This window comes from Durotheca rogersii (genome assembly GCF_024521655.1).
Source record: "Durotheca rogersii strain YMJ 92031201 chromosome Unknown GGS23scaffold_4, whole genome shotgun sequence".
Taxonomy (NCBI): domain Eukaryota; kingdom Fungi; phylum Ascomycota; class Sordariomycetes; order Xylariales; family Xylariaceae; genus Durotheca; species Durotheca rogersii.
In genome coordinates this window covers 1834982-1850257 of record NW_026251235.1, presented here as the reverse complement: position 1 = coordinate 1850257, position 15276 = coordinate 1834982, and the positions used below count along the sequence as shown (strand labels likewise).

At 58.7% G+C, this 15276-nt stretch overlaps 5 protein-coding genes across 5 annotated transcripts; 1 reads left to right on the top strand and 4 right to left on the bottom strand.

Moving 5' to 3' along the window:
- Nucleotides 1–440: 440 nt before the first annotated feature.
- Nucleotides 441–2316, bottom strand: GGS23DRAFT_555725 (glycoside hydrolase family 17 protein). The gene is made up of 2 exons (XM_051515613.1): nucleotides 1646–2316; nucleotides 441–1495 (listed from the first exon to the last, which is right to left on the bottom strand). Exons 1-2 carry the CDS (start codon nucleotides 1857–1859, stop codon nucleotides 750–752), a joined length of 960 nt encoding a protein of 319 aa, XP_051374854.1. The 5' UTR covers nucleotides 1860–2316; the 3' UTR covers nucleotides 441–749.
- A 1802-nt stretch (nucleotides 2317–4118) lies between these two features.
- On the top strand, nucleotides 4119–4540 carry GGS23DRAFT_555721 (uncharacterized protein). Its single transcript, XM_051515612.1, has one exon. It carries the CDS (start codon nucleotides 4265–4267, stop codon nucleotides 4433–4435), a length of 171 nt encoding a protein of 56 aa, XP_051374853.1. The 5' UTR covers nucleotides 4119–4264; the 3' UTR covers nucleotides 4436–4540.
- Nucleotides 4541–5683: 1143 nt separating this feature from the next.
- GGS23DRAFT_371212 (NAD(P)-binding protein) lies at nucleotides 5684–7269 on the bottom strand. The gene is made up of 2 exons (XM_051513354.1): nucleotides 6550–7269; nucleotides 5684–6431 (listed from the first exon to the last, which is right to left on the bottom strand). The coding sequence occupies exons 1-2, from the start codon at nucleotides 7081–7083 to the stop codon at nucleotides 5811–5813; spliced, it is 1155 nt and encodes a 384-aa protein (XP_051374852.1). The 5' UTR covers nucleotides 7084–7269; the 3' UTR covers nucleotides 5684–5810.
- A 1825-nt stretch (nucleotides 7270–9094) lies between these two features.
- On the bottom strand, nucleotides 9095–11721 carry GGS23DRAFT_603518 (uncharacterized protein; the record flags this gene model as incomplete). The annotated part of the gene is made up of 3 exons (XM_051519484.1): nucleotides 9095–9153; nucleotides 10002–11183; nucleotides 11235–11721. 3 exons carry the CDS (start codon nucleotides 11719–11721, stop codon nucleotides 9095–9097), a joined length of 1728 nt encoding a protein of 575 aa, XP_051374851.1.
- Nucleotides 11722–12401: 680 nt separating this feature from the next.
- Nucleotides 12402–13291, bottom strand: GGS23DRAFT_371156 (uncharacterized protein). Its single transcript, XM_051513353.1, has one exon. It carries the CDS (start codon nucleotides 13162–13164, stop codon nucleotides 12568–12570), a length of 597 nt encoding a protein of 198 aa, XP_051374850.1. The 5' UTR covers nucleotides 13165–13291; the 3' UTR covers nucleotides 12402–12567.
- Nucleotides 13292–15276: the final 1985 nt, after the last annotated feature.

Below are 15276 nucleotides of genomic sequence, written 5' to 3'. Positions count from 1 at the left end.
TGCGAGGGATGGGGGGATGCGATTTCGAGGCGTAGAATGTGCGGGGCGGACGCTGGAGACGAGCCGCGATGGAGCAGGCCCATGTCGATATAGATTCCCGGTGCGGTCGCTGCTATGATCAGGACGATGTCCTTCGTAACCAATCGTATACTCATAGTGTTCCCTTGCTTAGGGTACCTGCATCCGTTGTGTATGTAGGTCTTCGTCGCGTGTAACGACGAGGACGTGGAGGTGTGTAGCATGGGTATTTCGAGCTCGATCCCGAGTGAAATAGCCGCAGATCATCGACTCGTCGATTCTACGCGCCAGGCTGGGCTCGGCCAAGATCGCCGGACAATCCTGCCCATCCACGGCACGGACGGCCCCAGCCGACGATCACAGCGCAGCAGAGCATGTACGACATACCTACACGTAGGTAATGCACGTCGTAGAGAGGGGAGAGAGGGGTCCATAGTACAGCGCGGAGCTGGCGGTGTATTATCAATTCTAGTGGCGCGTGGGGCCCGGTGTCATCTAGTCAAGTGCGTTAAGTCTAAAAGTCTACGTATAGTTACATATCCCAGCGCGCCCTCTCCAGTTGCCCAGCAAGGCTATCTAACGCCCAGAACTCCACTCGACGGCCGCGAGCGAGAGCGGCGACGGCGTCTGTGCCTACTGTATCGCCCGATCCCGTGTCCTTTTCCCGGGAAACAGCAATCACTGGCAACGTAGGTTAGCGACGAGGGACCACCATCTGAGGTGAGGACAGCCTAGAGACTTACGCAGGTGAGGGAATAGCTCGGCTGGACGACGCCGAGGTCGCCGGCGGGATAGATGCCGAAGTCGGGGTCGGCCTGACCCCACTGGGACTCCTGGAGGTTGTACCACCAGAGGTTGACGCCGCGGGCGACGAGGCTGCAGGCGATGTCCTGCCAGTAGATGCGCGCGTTCTCGGCGCTCGCGACGGCCTGGTTGACGGTCTTGCCGACGACGGGCCAGCCGGTCTCGGTGACGTAGACGGGCTTGTTGCCGGCGAGCGCGAGCGTCTTGTTGAAGCCGTCGTAGAAGCGCTCGCGCGCGTTGCCGATGTGGTTCGCCTGGGTCTGCTCCCAGTACGGGTAGCCGTCGAAGCCGAGCCAGTCGATGTTGTCGAGCACCGCGCGGTTCGTGCCGTTGAGGAACGAGTCGTACGTGTCCACGTGGCCGATGGGCATGCCCTGGAGCGCCGTGCCCTGGAGCGCCGCGCGCACCTTCGTAATGCACTCGATGAGCTTCTGCGGCCCGACGCCGATCTCCTTGTTGGCGTCCCGGTACAGGTCCTCGCTGCCGACCGAGATGCCGACGACGAGGTCCGTGAACGCCTTGCCGTAGATGTTGATGGCGGCCTTGAGGGCGGTGATCTCGTTGGTGATGGCCTGGTCGCCGCCCGACACCCAGAGGCCGAGGAGAAGGGTAGTCTTCGTCTCGATGGCCGCCGGGATAGCGCTGATCACGTCACTGGCCGTTCCCCATTGCACTGAGATAAGTAACACAGTTAGCGCAATCGGCATGCATTTATCGGCTAGCCAGAGTATATGTGTAAAGGAGCAAGCAGCCTCTGAGGAGCGGAAGCTCAACACAACACAACATGCTCAAGGCCAGAAAGTCATCTCAGCTCAAAACGTACCCATAGTGTACAGGCGAGCACTCGACCAGCCGCTGGTTCCCGGAAGGTTCTTGGCTCGGTTGAACTCGTAGGCGAAGTCCACCTGTTGTTTCGCAGCCTGATTGAGGAAGAAGGCGCCGTAGTTGAAGCCCTTGATGCCCGAGTTGGCGGCGGCAGCGGCGGCAGCAGTACCGGCGGTGGCGGCAAGGCCGAGAGCAGCTGCGGACAAACGCATCTTGTCTATATTATTACTATTAAGTGCTAATAACGAACGTCAGGAGGTTAAGGGTGAGCGAATGAATAGCCACGAGTCGCAGCGAGGGCCAAAAGAACGGGTGAGCTTGAAGAGATGCAAATTGCTCTGCCCTCTGCCAATCATGGAGGCGACAGGAGAGGGATATTAAATAATACCAATAAGACAATAAATCAAGGCTTCTAGAAGGGGAAAGCTTGGCCAGTCCTGGGCAAGATCCAGGATCGAGAACCGTCTCGTCCCGAAATATCCAACCTGCTCCTCCCAAGGCGCGAAATAACTGGACATGCCGGCGCTACGACCCCTGAACCTCGTATTCACGACCCACATGCCGCCCGGCTCAGCCTCAGGAGCTCAGGGGGGGGGGAAGGAGGACGAAAATGAACGGAGAAAAAAAATGGATGAGCCAGCGAACGAATGCACAGCTACCTACGTATGCAGGCCGGACGAGAAGCGATTGGAGCAGACAACGGGTAATAAATATATGTGTATCGTATATGTATGTACGAATGTGTACGTGTACGCGTGTTTTCTTGGCTCGAATATTACGCCAACAGCAGAGGATCCCGCCCTCATGACAATTCCGTATGGGTCCTGTCCAAAGCCCCTATTACCGAATTCCATGCGTACCTATATATATATATGTATACATACATACATACTGTGTGAAGCTACATGCCTACCAAGTAGGATATCACCCACAGGGGATGCTGCCGGCCCCCCCCTGAGGGTCCGCCGTGTGGGAAACCCGCCAGCCCCGTCTTGGAAATGATCGAGCTCAGGCCGGCCCGCGAGCCATGTCCGGCATATTTAAAGCGAGTAAATCACCGCCAGGACGTCCCGAGCGACTGGCGCTCAGGAGTCAGGAGTCAAAAGTGGGCCGCTGCCAGTTCCATTTACCTGATGTCTTGATTTTCGCTACGGGGTAACCGGAGTCCTGTCCAAGGCAGTCTCCCCAGCACGGGGGAGAGACCGCCTCGACCAGAGGGACCAGGGGGCAGCGATTTCTATGTAGGTATAAATCGTACAGGAATAAAACCGAAGACACCGCGCAGTTTCGGCTAATGTGCACCGTAGGGAGGGATATGATGTTATGTATGGGAGGCAGGCAGTATTTACCCACGCATGTGCTATTATGTAGGTACACATACACATATATTTGTGTTTCTTATTCATATGGCCATGCCCTGCTATACGTTATTCCCTCGTGGGCGAGCCATGCATGCCACGAATAGTGAATATTACCATTGGGGTCACGAGATCATCACCTTTGTTATTCAACGTAGGAAGCCCTACTCAAATCCCAGATAACAAAGACGACAATACAAGTTGAGAAAGCCGATCATCCATGCCTTCCGTACAGCTTAGCACGGGAGCAGACAATAACTACCATGAACATTGATATGCACTATCGCTACTATGACTGTTACTATCCACCGCCCAACTGATCTTGCGGCACTGTCCGCCCGCACACACGTAACGGCATTGCGACTTGCCAAATCTTGATTATCTAACACGGCAGGCTGGTGATCAAGGTTGACGACGAGAGGATCACCGGATGCTAATCTCGGGCCGGGTGGCGCAATTATCCCCGTAAGGTTTCCGTACCGAACGGTCCGGGGAATTAAATGTAGAATTAATCTGCTAATACCCGGCTCGAACTGGTAGAAGCATGTTTCACTGGGATTTCAGCACCGAAGGTGACCATTGTAACCGTCGCAGTCATTATTATTAGAAGGGCCTCAGAAGTTGAGATATACTCGTGCTGAAGCAGGCGCTGGCACTGCAGCCAATCTACTCCGGTTGCCCTTGATATGCCGCCGGCATCTCATATCAAGGGAAATTAGGTAATAATGAAAAAAAGGGAAAAAGGAAAATGTCGAAATCAACAACAATGAGGCGACAGTTACGAATCAGACGAAGACACCAGCTCTTTGGCCGGATATTACCATTGTTCGATATCAAGGATCCTCAGTCTGTCACAATGGTGTTACTTGCCGATTGCTGTATATATGTAGTTACGCGGAAGAAGCTCACAAAATCACACAAGTTGATGTACAAAGGCTTCGTTTTTTTTTTCTCCCGCTCCTCAGAGAACATGGTTATTGAATTGAAACCAGTCCAACTCTAACGATGACGCAGGCTCACTGGATCAACTAAGTTCAATAAACTCATCCTCTTATTTAACTTATCTAACTTTTCCCCGTCATCCACACAAACTATCACCGAACTTACTATCATCCCATCTGCTCTCACAAACTCGCCAGTCCGCAACGGTCCATCGATCCGCCCGTCCGTCCGTCCGTCCGTCCGTCTCCTTCTGCCGGACTCATCCGCGAACACCAATAGAGCAAGCAAGCAAAGCCCCCCCTGCGAGACCCGCCATCATGTGTCGTTACAACGAGTTCATCACCAAGTGCCGGGTCTGCCAAGAGGTTATCCGCGTCTTCAAGAGCGGCTGGGAGTACTGTAACAACCAGGGCCGCTGCAGCTACAAAAAAATCGAGACTTTTGTCAGGCACGACACCTGTGATCGATGCCGCAGCGTGAGGTATTGATGCTAGCCTCCAGCACGCCTCCGCGAGCCAGGGAGATGGGGCCGTGGAGGAGCCTTCTAAATCGGAGTTGCCAGACGCGGCGGCGACGGCGACAACTAATACGACTTTCGCAGCTTCAACCCCGGGACGTTTGACACCTCGCAGGTATGCTTTCATCCTCCGGTTTCCCTACCCAGGCAGGAGTGCCACACTATCATCAACTCGCCCTCTGCTATTATCTCCGGGCCTGCTGACGCTAACATGATACGTATTCAGGATTCCTCATGGTCCGCTTGAGCAGCTCACGTCAGACCGTTTCTGCAGGTCTGTCAGTTTACAGTTACTCCTTGGTGAGATGCCGAGGTACGGGTGAGGGCCCGATGTATTCTTTATTATTATGAGACACGATCGGATCGTCAGGTTATTAGAGATTAGATTCTGTTCCGGGGGGGACGCCACCGTCCCCGGCATTCATGTGCCCCTAGGGGGAAAGGGGAAAAAGACAAGACTTGATACCCAAAATACCAGAACTATGCGTAGGACTTCGAGCTCGGCGGCCTTTGCCGTGATTGTTGTGACTGTAGCCCTAAGGAACAAGTAGCTACGATAGCCCGACGACCCAAGGCAGCCTCCTAGTGTTAATATAAGACCCTCGAGGGTGATTCTTACTCACAAAACCCGACAGTTAGGCATTGTCCGCATGGCTCGTAGAATTGGGCAAAGGAAAACTCCGCCTGCCACGCGGTCGAGGGACATCCCATTGTAGAAACGGCCGGACCTTTCGTCGCGGGCACATGGGCGATATTTGAATAGATATAAGGCAAGTCGTGGATATTATGTTGGGACTCACACTCCCGATTGAGGCGCTACGGGAGCACCGTGGATCGTAGCCGGGGTCTTTGCGTCACATATCACGGCGTCGTCACCCGGGAATTTCTGAAAGTATAGGCGGCGACGGTTACCCGTCTGGCCATGTGTGCATGTGGAGGGTTGCGTTATGCAGGAGAAATCGGAGACGTTATAGGGGGATACGTTGGGGGAGGCATTAAGGGGTGTGTGTCACAACAGACGGTGGGCGAGGGCGTCAATGCGCCCATCGTCGCACCGCCGGCGCCTTGTGGCTATTTAGACGTTGAGAAGTAGGTAGATATTACTCGGTAACACTAGTCTAGGAGGCCCTGTCGAATACTGAAGGGCGGCAGTCTGTCTAAGTCGGCCATCACGAACGAGTCCCTCCCTCCGATATGTACGTTGCGAATCGGACTTTTGCAGCAAGAGCAGAATCGTTCAAGTCTAGAGAATTTCAAAGTGCCCTCCACCCGTCTATACGATCTACACGGTGCTCCCCTTCCCTCACCCCCTTCCCCCCTTCCCCCCCTTTTTTACTTTTTCACCACTATGCCCGCGTCTCAGCCTCAGCCTCAGCCTCAGCCTTAGCGCGGTCCGCGGCCTCGAGCTCGCGGGCCTGGAGGAGCTGGACGAAGGAGTCGCGGATGGTGTCGGCGAGGGGCCGGTAGGCGACGCCGAGGACGCGGGCGGCCTCGCTGCCGTCGACGGCGTACGCGTCGTCCCAGCGGCCGGGGGTGCCGGCGGGGAGGCGGGCGGCCAGGGCGGGGAGCTCGGCGCGGGCGAGGTCGAGCGCGCGCTGGTGGGAGTAGGTGTAGCCGACGAGGAAGCGCCGGCCGGCGACCGCGGCGCGCGGCGCCGTCGTCGCCGCCGCCACGTGCGCCGCGCCCAGGTCGCGCCCATCGACGCACCCGCCGAAGTCGAAGGCCGGTACCGCGCTCGCGTCCAGCATCCCGTCCAGCAGCCTCACCGACTCGCTCAGCCACGCCCCCGTCCCCCGCAGCGCGTGCGCGTACGGCCCGAACACCCACGGCGGGCACAGCGTCGTCAGCGCGAACCCCGCCCCAGCCTCCCCCCCGTGCTCCGCCATCCACGCCCACATCGCCCGCTCCGCCAGCGTCTTCGACGCGCTGTACGCCGTCTTGCCGTCGCCCGCCACCGCCTCGTCCCACTGCGCCGCGAGGGTCAGCCGGTTTGCGGGGAAAAAAAAAAAAGAAAAGGGGGGAAGGGGGGGGGAGAAGAGAGAAAAAGGCGAGAGAGAGAGAAAGAGAGAAAGAGAAATTACGCACCGTAACCGGGTTCCAGTCCTTCTCGGTGTACGTGTAGCCGGGGCGCAGGCCCTTGGTCAGGTCGAGGACGGCGGTGATGGAGCTGGTGGCGACGACGCGGCGCACGCGGCCGCGGCCGAAGCGGCGGACGGCGTCGAGGATGGCGGTGGCGCCGCGCACGGCCGGGTCGAGCAGGTCGCGGACGACGTCGTCGGGCGCGAGCACGAAGGGCGACGCGGCGTGGATGACGGCGACGACGCCGCCGCCGTCGCTAGCCTCGCCGTCGCCGTCGCCGTCGCCGGCCTCGGCCGCGAACGCCCCCGCGTACCCGCTCGCGTCCGTCATGTCCGGCACCAGCGACGTGCGCAGCTGCCCCGGCCGCCCCAGCGGCCCCAGCTGCGCCGCCAGCCGCGCCGCCGCCCCCGCCGTCCGCACCGTCGCCCGCACCCCGTGCCCCGCCTCCAGCGCCGCCCGGACGATCTGCCCCCCCACGTAGCCGCCCCCGCCCGTGATCAGGAGCGTGCCCCCGGCCGCCGGGGCGTCTGCTGCCGACATGCTGGCGAGTGAGGGGTCGGCTGGGATCCTGGGGGGACGCGGCGCGTGAGCGCGTAGAGGAGTAGGGGGTTGGTAGGCTAGTGCCGGGGATGAGGTGAAGAAGAAGAAGAAGAAGAAGAAGAAGAACAACCCTAGGATGCCTTAGGTCGGGGTAGAGGCAGTAGGTAGAGGATCAGATAGAGGTGTCGAGTAGAGAAGTAGATCGGTCTGTATGTCTCTTGCTCTGAGAGAGAGAAAGGCGAGGGGAGTGTTAGCCAGGAGAGGGCGTCGAGACCATCCGTATTTATATCGAGTGCTACGGGACATGGACCCGGCAGAGGCGAGCGTAGTGGGGCGGATGTCCCCGTCGAGAACGTTGGCGAGTATACGCCATCAGTTGAGGTCGTGTTCCGTACGGGTCGCACGGCGATCCTTTCGTGTTCCATGCAGCAGCACATAGCCTGACGGTTGCGTCTTGGTCGTGCCCGGGAGCGGTCCACCCTCGGCGACGCGGCCCCTGTATGTTGGGCCGGCGTCGATGCAGACCTGTTGTCGGAGATGGTCGTGGGCCATTCTAGCCGTCGGCGATAGGCCCATACCCTCCCCGCCGCAGGGAGCGTGGAAGAGGTGTGAGTCGCAGTTGTGACAGCAGCTGTGGATTATCATTTCGGTTCCAGCAAGATTCTATGACTCGAAATACCTCCTGTCCCCCCGCCCCTTGATCTCTCGGTCGTCTCACGACTCGCCTCCCCGTTCTGCTGATTCCCACAACGCCGTAAGTGATTGATGTCGACTTACATTAGTCTCATTGTATAGGGCGGCACCCAGTGCTTACTCGCCGTCATGGGTTCGTGTTGTTGAATACAGGACCTAGGGTACTCGTTTCCTCTCTCTTAAATACAAACATAGCGCTTAAAAGTTCTGCTTTTGCAGCGTCTGGTTCGATGTCTTACAGATATGCCTACGCGTTGAATCCGGCCGGCGGTGGTTATACTAATAGTGCTAAGGCTCTAGGCCGTTGGGGTAGTGTGCTTTGTAAGGTATTATAGGAACCATCGGCCTTTAGCTCTACGAGTTTCACCCCTTCAAAAACACCACATTTTATCGCCGATCCGTAGGTCCGAAAAAAGGGGTTGGCACCGCTCTCCCTAAGTCAGCACACCTTGGCATTACTTATTTCTTCACTCCGAAACCCGTTTTTTTCCCTCGCGCCGCCTCTCCCTGCCTGCCTGGCCTTGCCCTGCTCGAAGGAGGTACGCACAGATGCCATCGGTCCCCGCTAAATAGCTACGATCGCATGCGCGTAGGTGGCCGCGGGAATAACGCCAGTCCGGGTTTGAGAGGAGAGGAGGAGGGAGGGGGGGGGGGGGGATGGGCCACGAACGGCCAGGCGCCTCCCAAGGAACGCGCCATTCAATGCCGGTAGAGGCCCGATAAAGAGAAATTAAAACTGACGGGGTAGAACAAGACTTGGAAGACGAAGAAAACGAGGGGCCGGTGTCGCTAGGGAACGCGCACGTAGTTCCCGGCTCGCTACTTCGGTGTTGAATCGGGTGGCGATCGGCGGGACTCGTGTACGCGACGGTGACCTTCCGTACTCCTCGACACTGCTGCTCTCGCCTCTAGTGTGTGGTCCCCCTCTTGATCCCTGAAGATGGGCCATGCACGGGAGAGGGCTGGACTGGCGACTGTGGTGGTGGGCAGAGGCGGCCCGCCCCGTTCGTCCCCGCCGCCGTCCCCGTCCGTCTCCCGACTCGTCGTCGTCCCTCTACGTTATCGCGAGGCGTGGATTCGCATGCATGCGCGTTTCATCGCGCTACACCAATGGGAAAGCCTGCCCAACCTGCTCGCGGCGATAGCCGGGATCTGTATTGGTCTCTACCTCGGTCCGTATAGCCTAGGTCCTCAGCCGCTACCGCACTGTCTGTACAGAGTGGGGAGACGGCGTGGTAGCAATGGCGCGACATATTCGAAATCCAAGGATTAGTGCATACGGCATGTGAATTATGTGATGCTGCTGCAGGGCTTCGAGTCACCGGGCTGCTAGACGCTGCCCCCCGAGTCCCGTCGTCGGAGGTTGGGGGGGACAGGCTACACCAAGCCACTTACGCGTAGTATATGCCCCACGGTGGTCTCCTCGAAATACTCACGGTATGCCCACTTACTCGCCGAGAGTAGAGAGAGAAACCCGCCAGGCGTCCCACGTGTATATATAAACATGATGCATTTGCGACTTGATTACTATATTCCGTGTTAAGATCACCCGAACCGCCCCGTTTGAACCCAGAGCGGAGTGGCCGGTCACCCCGAGGATCGCTCCCCGGTATGACCCAGCCTACGCGCCGAATTCATGCCGCTGTTAACACCTAAAGTCGCCGTTGATCCTAGAAACCCTGTGCACATCGAGGTACGCCTAACAGCACTTGCACGCCAAACCCACGCTCCCCCAGTTGGATATACGCTTCTACCCTGGACTCTGGAGTTAGCAAATGCCACCTAGCTTCGCCTGCCGCTCTACCCTGGCGCGCCCAGAGATCACGACGTGGGCCATGCGACGGAGGCGGTCTCACCTGTAAGAGCAGCCTCAACGCCGGGAGCTCTGGAAATAACCAACTGCCATGCCTCCAATTGCCCCCAATTCCGCCGCGGGCTTGGGTACCCGACCGTCGCTAAAGAACGCCATCCCACCCGCTGTGGTACAATGCTTGCCCTTCGCCCCTCTTCGTTTCCGACGCCTGTCGATACGCCTCTGCTCAGTAATTAGGAACAACTGCCCCAGAGGTCATTCTCGGACAGGCCTTTACACTAAACAATGCCGCGAAACCGGAGGCCATGCGGGGGTGCCTGCTGGTGGGTACCGCGGTACCGAGGCTCGTCGAGCTCCCTAGGCCCTTCGCACTACGTCCAACGCGGCTGCTCGTCGATAACCCGCTGGCTACCCGAGATGCTGGGCCTATGGCTTGCCCTCCCGTACAGCTGCTCCATGAGCTTGCCTTTCTGCCTCGCGCGTACACCCTCGAGATAGACGCCTACGTCCTCGAGGCCCTTGATTTGCTCGTCAAGCGTCAGCGTGCTGCTATTGACGCTCCTCACCAGAGGGGAGATGAGTTTGCGCCGTAGGCTTTCGAGATTGGCCTTGAGGGTGAGCAGCTTGCCGTTGTGCTCGACGAGGATTCCCTTATTGCGCACCGTCTTCTCGCGCACGTTCTGCAGCAGCTCGCGGTTGCGCTCGTACTTCTTCACCTCGCTTGCCTTGGGTCCTAGTATGCGCGTCCAGAGCGATGAGAGGAAGTCGGCGTGTTGCTCGTCCTGCTGCGAGGATTCGCGCACCACGGTGCGCGCCAAGTTGAGGAATTGCCGGTCGATGGCCTCGAAGAGGCCAAAGAGCGCTAGCGAGTGTTGGAGCTCGTTCTCGATCGCCTCCTCGAGCACCGAGAGGAATTCCGTGAAGGTACGCTGCAGCGTGTAGCGGGTGCGCTGCGGGTGCGACATGCCGAACATGACCGTCGCGATGTGGCCTAGTCGTGTCGGCATGCCCGTGTTCGGATTCTCGAAGAGGCCCACTGCGCAGAGCAGGTTGTGGATATTGGCGAAGGCCGTCGACAGCGGCGGGCTTGGCACGGCTTGGAGCTGCGTCAGCTCGCGTCGCGCCCAATCCATCACGATCAGGATACCGTCTATATCGCCGTCGACGTTGGCAAAAAATCTAGTGAGCTCGACGGCCAAGGTCTTTAGGCTGTCCGATAGCTCGTCGAGGGATTTCACTATGATAGGCGCCGACGTCATATTACTCAATCGCACACTCTCCCCGAGGTCCCACACCGCGACACCGGTCGCCTGGAGGTCCCCGACCTGAGACACCCCGTTCTCCGAGTAGTAGATGAGCGGCTCGAACGAGCGCGCGACACCGGCTACCTTGACCAGATCGGGCGACGGTCGCGGCGGCGCAGGCTGGAACAACGACCTCACCGTTGATATCGATAGAAGGGCGACGAGCGTTGCGACGATGATATTCCCCCACGACTTGGTGATCACGTTCAACCGAGTCCGGAGGAAATTTACGGCGGCCTCGATCGGCTCGGTCCGCTGTTGGATGTCGGCGCGCACAGCAAGCCGGATATCTACGACACGGTCAATAGTCTGGTCCTAGCATCGCTACGCCCCAAACCTACAGTTATTCCTGGCGCCGTCGGGCGACATGGAAGCCATCACATCTTCGGCTTCCGCCGTCCCCCTGTTCGCGGTCTTCTCCACCGGCGGTCTGGTCTCTCTCTTCATCCTAACAAGAGTGTCGTCGTCGTCGGCGTGAGCCTCCTCGGGGGTGGGCTCCTTCTCGGGGCTGAGACTCCCCGTCGGCAAACGCGTCCTACGGGCCGCCTCGAAGATGTCATCCTGAAAGATGCTATTATTCCTGATGCTGTAATTTGCGCGCCTCGGCCGGTTCATGGTCCCCAATATGTCTCTACTCCCGCGCCAATTGCCGTACCAGCGATCTCCATTCTCGAGCCGCCTCCAGGCGGGTGGGCTGTAATTACCGTTGGACACTGACATGTCGTCCAGATTGTCGTCGCTCTCTTCGTGGAGATCGGCCTCCTCGTCCGAGAAGCCAAAGCCCGAGTGGGCTGACGGGTACTCGAACGGCGTCTGGGCCGGCGACATCGGGGTTGCGAACTTTCTGTCGTCTATGCTCGTTTCGGAGAATAGAGAGGTCATCTTCGCCTAGATACTGGGTACCTGGCCTGTCTGGGGTGGTCGGGCGCGAGCTTGGACTCTGACGAGGGCTCGGGAGGGCTGGTCTTGCGCCGAGAGAGAAGAAGGAGCGCAGGTTTCGGGTCGGCGTGATCGGGCGGTCGCGATACTGGTGATTGAAAGGGACCAGGGAATTCCCGGGGCCCGTTCTCGATTCGGGAGGGGGTAACGCCGGTAGGGACTTATGCTGCCGCGGCGGTTCGATCGCGGGTCGCGGCGGCGCAATAAACGTAGGCGCTTTTACGGGAAACCGAGGTAAGCGCAGAGATGTTATATTCCACAGCCGTATATGGCCGGTCGAGATGAGATAAATGTAGAAGAAGGCGAGGGTAAGTATAAATGCGACGAGGAACGTGCCGGGCGCAATCGTGATGCTGAGCAGGGAGACGTGATTGTGAGTCTCGATGGATACCAGGGGTAGCATCGAGTTCGGGAAACGAACGACCAGCTCTGAAGGGGGGGGGGGGGGGGCCCGTCTGACGGGGTGGTGACTCCGGGGACAGTCCGGTCTCGTCTCGTCTCGAGGATTGTCTGCGCGGTAATCGGATGATCGGGTTGGTAATGGTGAGCGCGACCGCCGTTCGCTGTGGTTGCAATCGATGTCCGAGGTATCCGGCCGGTTGCGAATCGGGCAACTCTCTCTTTCTCTCTCTCTCTCTATATATGTGTGTAGGTATGTATCCGCGTAGCTTGCCGATCCCGTGGTTATGATGTGCGCGCCTACGACGATGATTCCGTCGAACTCGGCAATACACCTCAGCTACCGCCGGCGAGATGAGCTCGGGTCCGGTCAGACCGAGTTGTCGCAAAGGCGAATGGGCCGGACAAACGAAGCCGGAGGCGCAACCGGTGAAATAGAAGTCGGATAGGCAGCTGGCCAATTTGCGCGGCGGAGCTGGGAAGCGCGGTAGGAATGGTTACTGAGGGGGAAGTGCGGAAATGGGTGAGGAGGAATGGGTGAGGGTGAGTAAGTGGGCAGGTATTGGGCGTTGAGGAGAGAGAGGGAGGAGGGGGGGTTCGAGGATATGGGACGGGACATGGGGATAGACATGGGGGACATGGAATAAGAACTGGGGTGGATGAGCGGGCGTGTGGATTGGAGGGAGGAGGAGGAGGAGGAGGAGGAGGGAGAAGGGAGGAGAGGGGGGGGGGATGTGTGTGTGTGTGGATGGTGGTGGGTGGGCCGTAGACAAGACGGACAGATAGATAGACAGACAGAGAGAGAGAGAGAGACAGACAGGAGGCAGCTAAGAAGAGACGGGTAGACGGCTCTGCATGAAATCGAGAGGCTGGGGAGATCTCAGAAGCACCAGCGGCGGCACCAGCAGCGGCACCAGCAGCAAGCCCATTCATTCACTGGAAGCCCCCGGCGAGTGCAGAGAGGAGGGTTTGTAGAGAACAGGCCATGTATGTACCAGCTACATGGCAGCGGCACCCGCTCGCCGCCGGTCTGTCCACCCGTCTGGCTGTCCAGCCGGGTGTCTCGTCGTCTCGCAGCAGCCACTGCGACGCCTGACGGCAGCGGCGGGGGCTATGTACCCGGTACATGGCCAGCTCGCAACGGGCCGGTGGTGACGAGAAACATGGCTGGCCACGGGAGCCGGCCACTCACAGGCGCGCCTCTCTCGCCTGCCCATGAGGAAAACCCCCCCACCTTCGGGATGTCGCAGGGGTGACCGCCGCCAATCAGCGCCGCTCGCTCGCGGCCGCCTCAGGTGAGACCCCAAGATGCAAGGGCCAATCCGTCTGAGGCGTTCCGCTCCTCTCCTGTCCGTCTGCGTCGAGTTGCGCGACTCGAGAGAACCGTAAACCCCTCCTCGCCCGAGCGGGCGTAGGTGGCCGACTTGTGTGTGTAGGTAGGTATACGTTAGTAGCCCCGCGTACCTACGTCTGGCGCGGCTGGGTCTGGCCTGTTCTGCCCTGTTCAGGAATGGGATCGCACCAGAAGGGAGCGAGTCCCCTCCTCCCCCTACGCCGACCGCCCTCGCAGGAGGTACCTCCTAGCCGCCAGTGACGTAGGTACCTATCTTAGGTAGGTAGGAGGTACTTGCCAACCTAACTAGGTACCTACCTTCTAGGTAAGTACGGTAGGTACCTGTTGGTGGGCTTGTCTAGCAATAAAGTCGCTTACCTCATGCACCAATCTCACCTGGGCAGGCAGGTAGGTACCCCTCGCCGGACACCTCGACCTCGGAACCCTGGCTGTCTCCCGCCCGCGAGTTCTCGTCACGGCTCCTTCTCGCTGCTTTCCGCTTAAGATAGGTATGCCTGGTTGGTCCATACTACGCTGTAGGGATACTTGCCTTGTATAATACTCTCTATACTATATGTATATACATACACATATATATGTATACCTGCGCTTGTCCACCTATGATAGCGGCAGCTAGCCAGCGATCCCCCTAACCACCGCCCACAGCCAGCATACCCGCCTCTACCTACATGCGTCGTCCCCATCTGCCTCTCTGCTGCACGTAGGTGTATATGTATGGTGTGGATGTGCCGACCCCAGCGTGCTCATTCGCAGATCGTAGACAACGGGATGCCCTCCCTCTTCCCTCTCCCCTCACCCCCTCCTCCCTCGTTGCTCGTCCCCCCCCCCCCCCCCCCCTTGATAGGGGCACCTAAGTCAGTGGGGAATACCACCCTGTCGCGGCTCGGCCAATGGTAGCGCGCCAATCCGCCGGATTTGTTGTCGCGGTCTAAGCCGTTTAAGTGCTTGCATGAATGGACCGGATCGTGGGTCGCCATCGTCGCAGCCAATCAGAATTCGCCGTGGCTTCTCCCTGCCCTTCCCCCTCCTCTCCCCTTCCCTCCCTGCTGGCTGTCACCCAGCTAAGTTATCCTGTTCTGCTGCTGCTGCTGCTGCTGTGACGGTACATGCACTTAGACGCGTTCAGGAGGAGAAGAAACGAGCGACGCCAAAACAAAAACAATCCACAGCCACACATATACATATACGCACACGCACACGCACGCACCCACCAACGTAGAGAGGGGGAGAAGCATAAGCGACGCATGCAATGCCGTCGTCGATGGGAGGGACGTAAACATCCATTAATTATAGGCATAAAACGGCTGAATTACGGCTTGCGTACCTAGGTAGGGTAGGCACCGTAGGTACCCGCCTTGGGTTAGTACAGTATGGTACGCACCGTAGGTTGTGTGGCTACCTGTAGGTACCTACCTCCTCTAGGTAGATACCTAGCCTTCTTAGGTACCTGCCCAGGTACCTCTCTCTTAGGCACCTCCTGGCATCAGAGAAACCCCGCTCCGCCCGGGCTACACCTTACCAGGTGGTATGACAACATCGAGTCGTTATCGCCCCCCTTCGCTTCGGACCCCTCTCCTTATCACCCCGCACTCTACATATCCACATCTGACGATATGCTGCCGCGCCAGGTAGGCACTTAACGGATTGCACGTCTCAACGCGATGCTGCTCGCGACCCGTCCACCGAAAGCA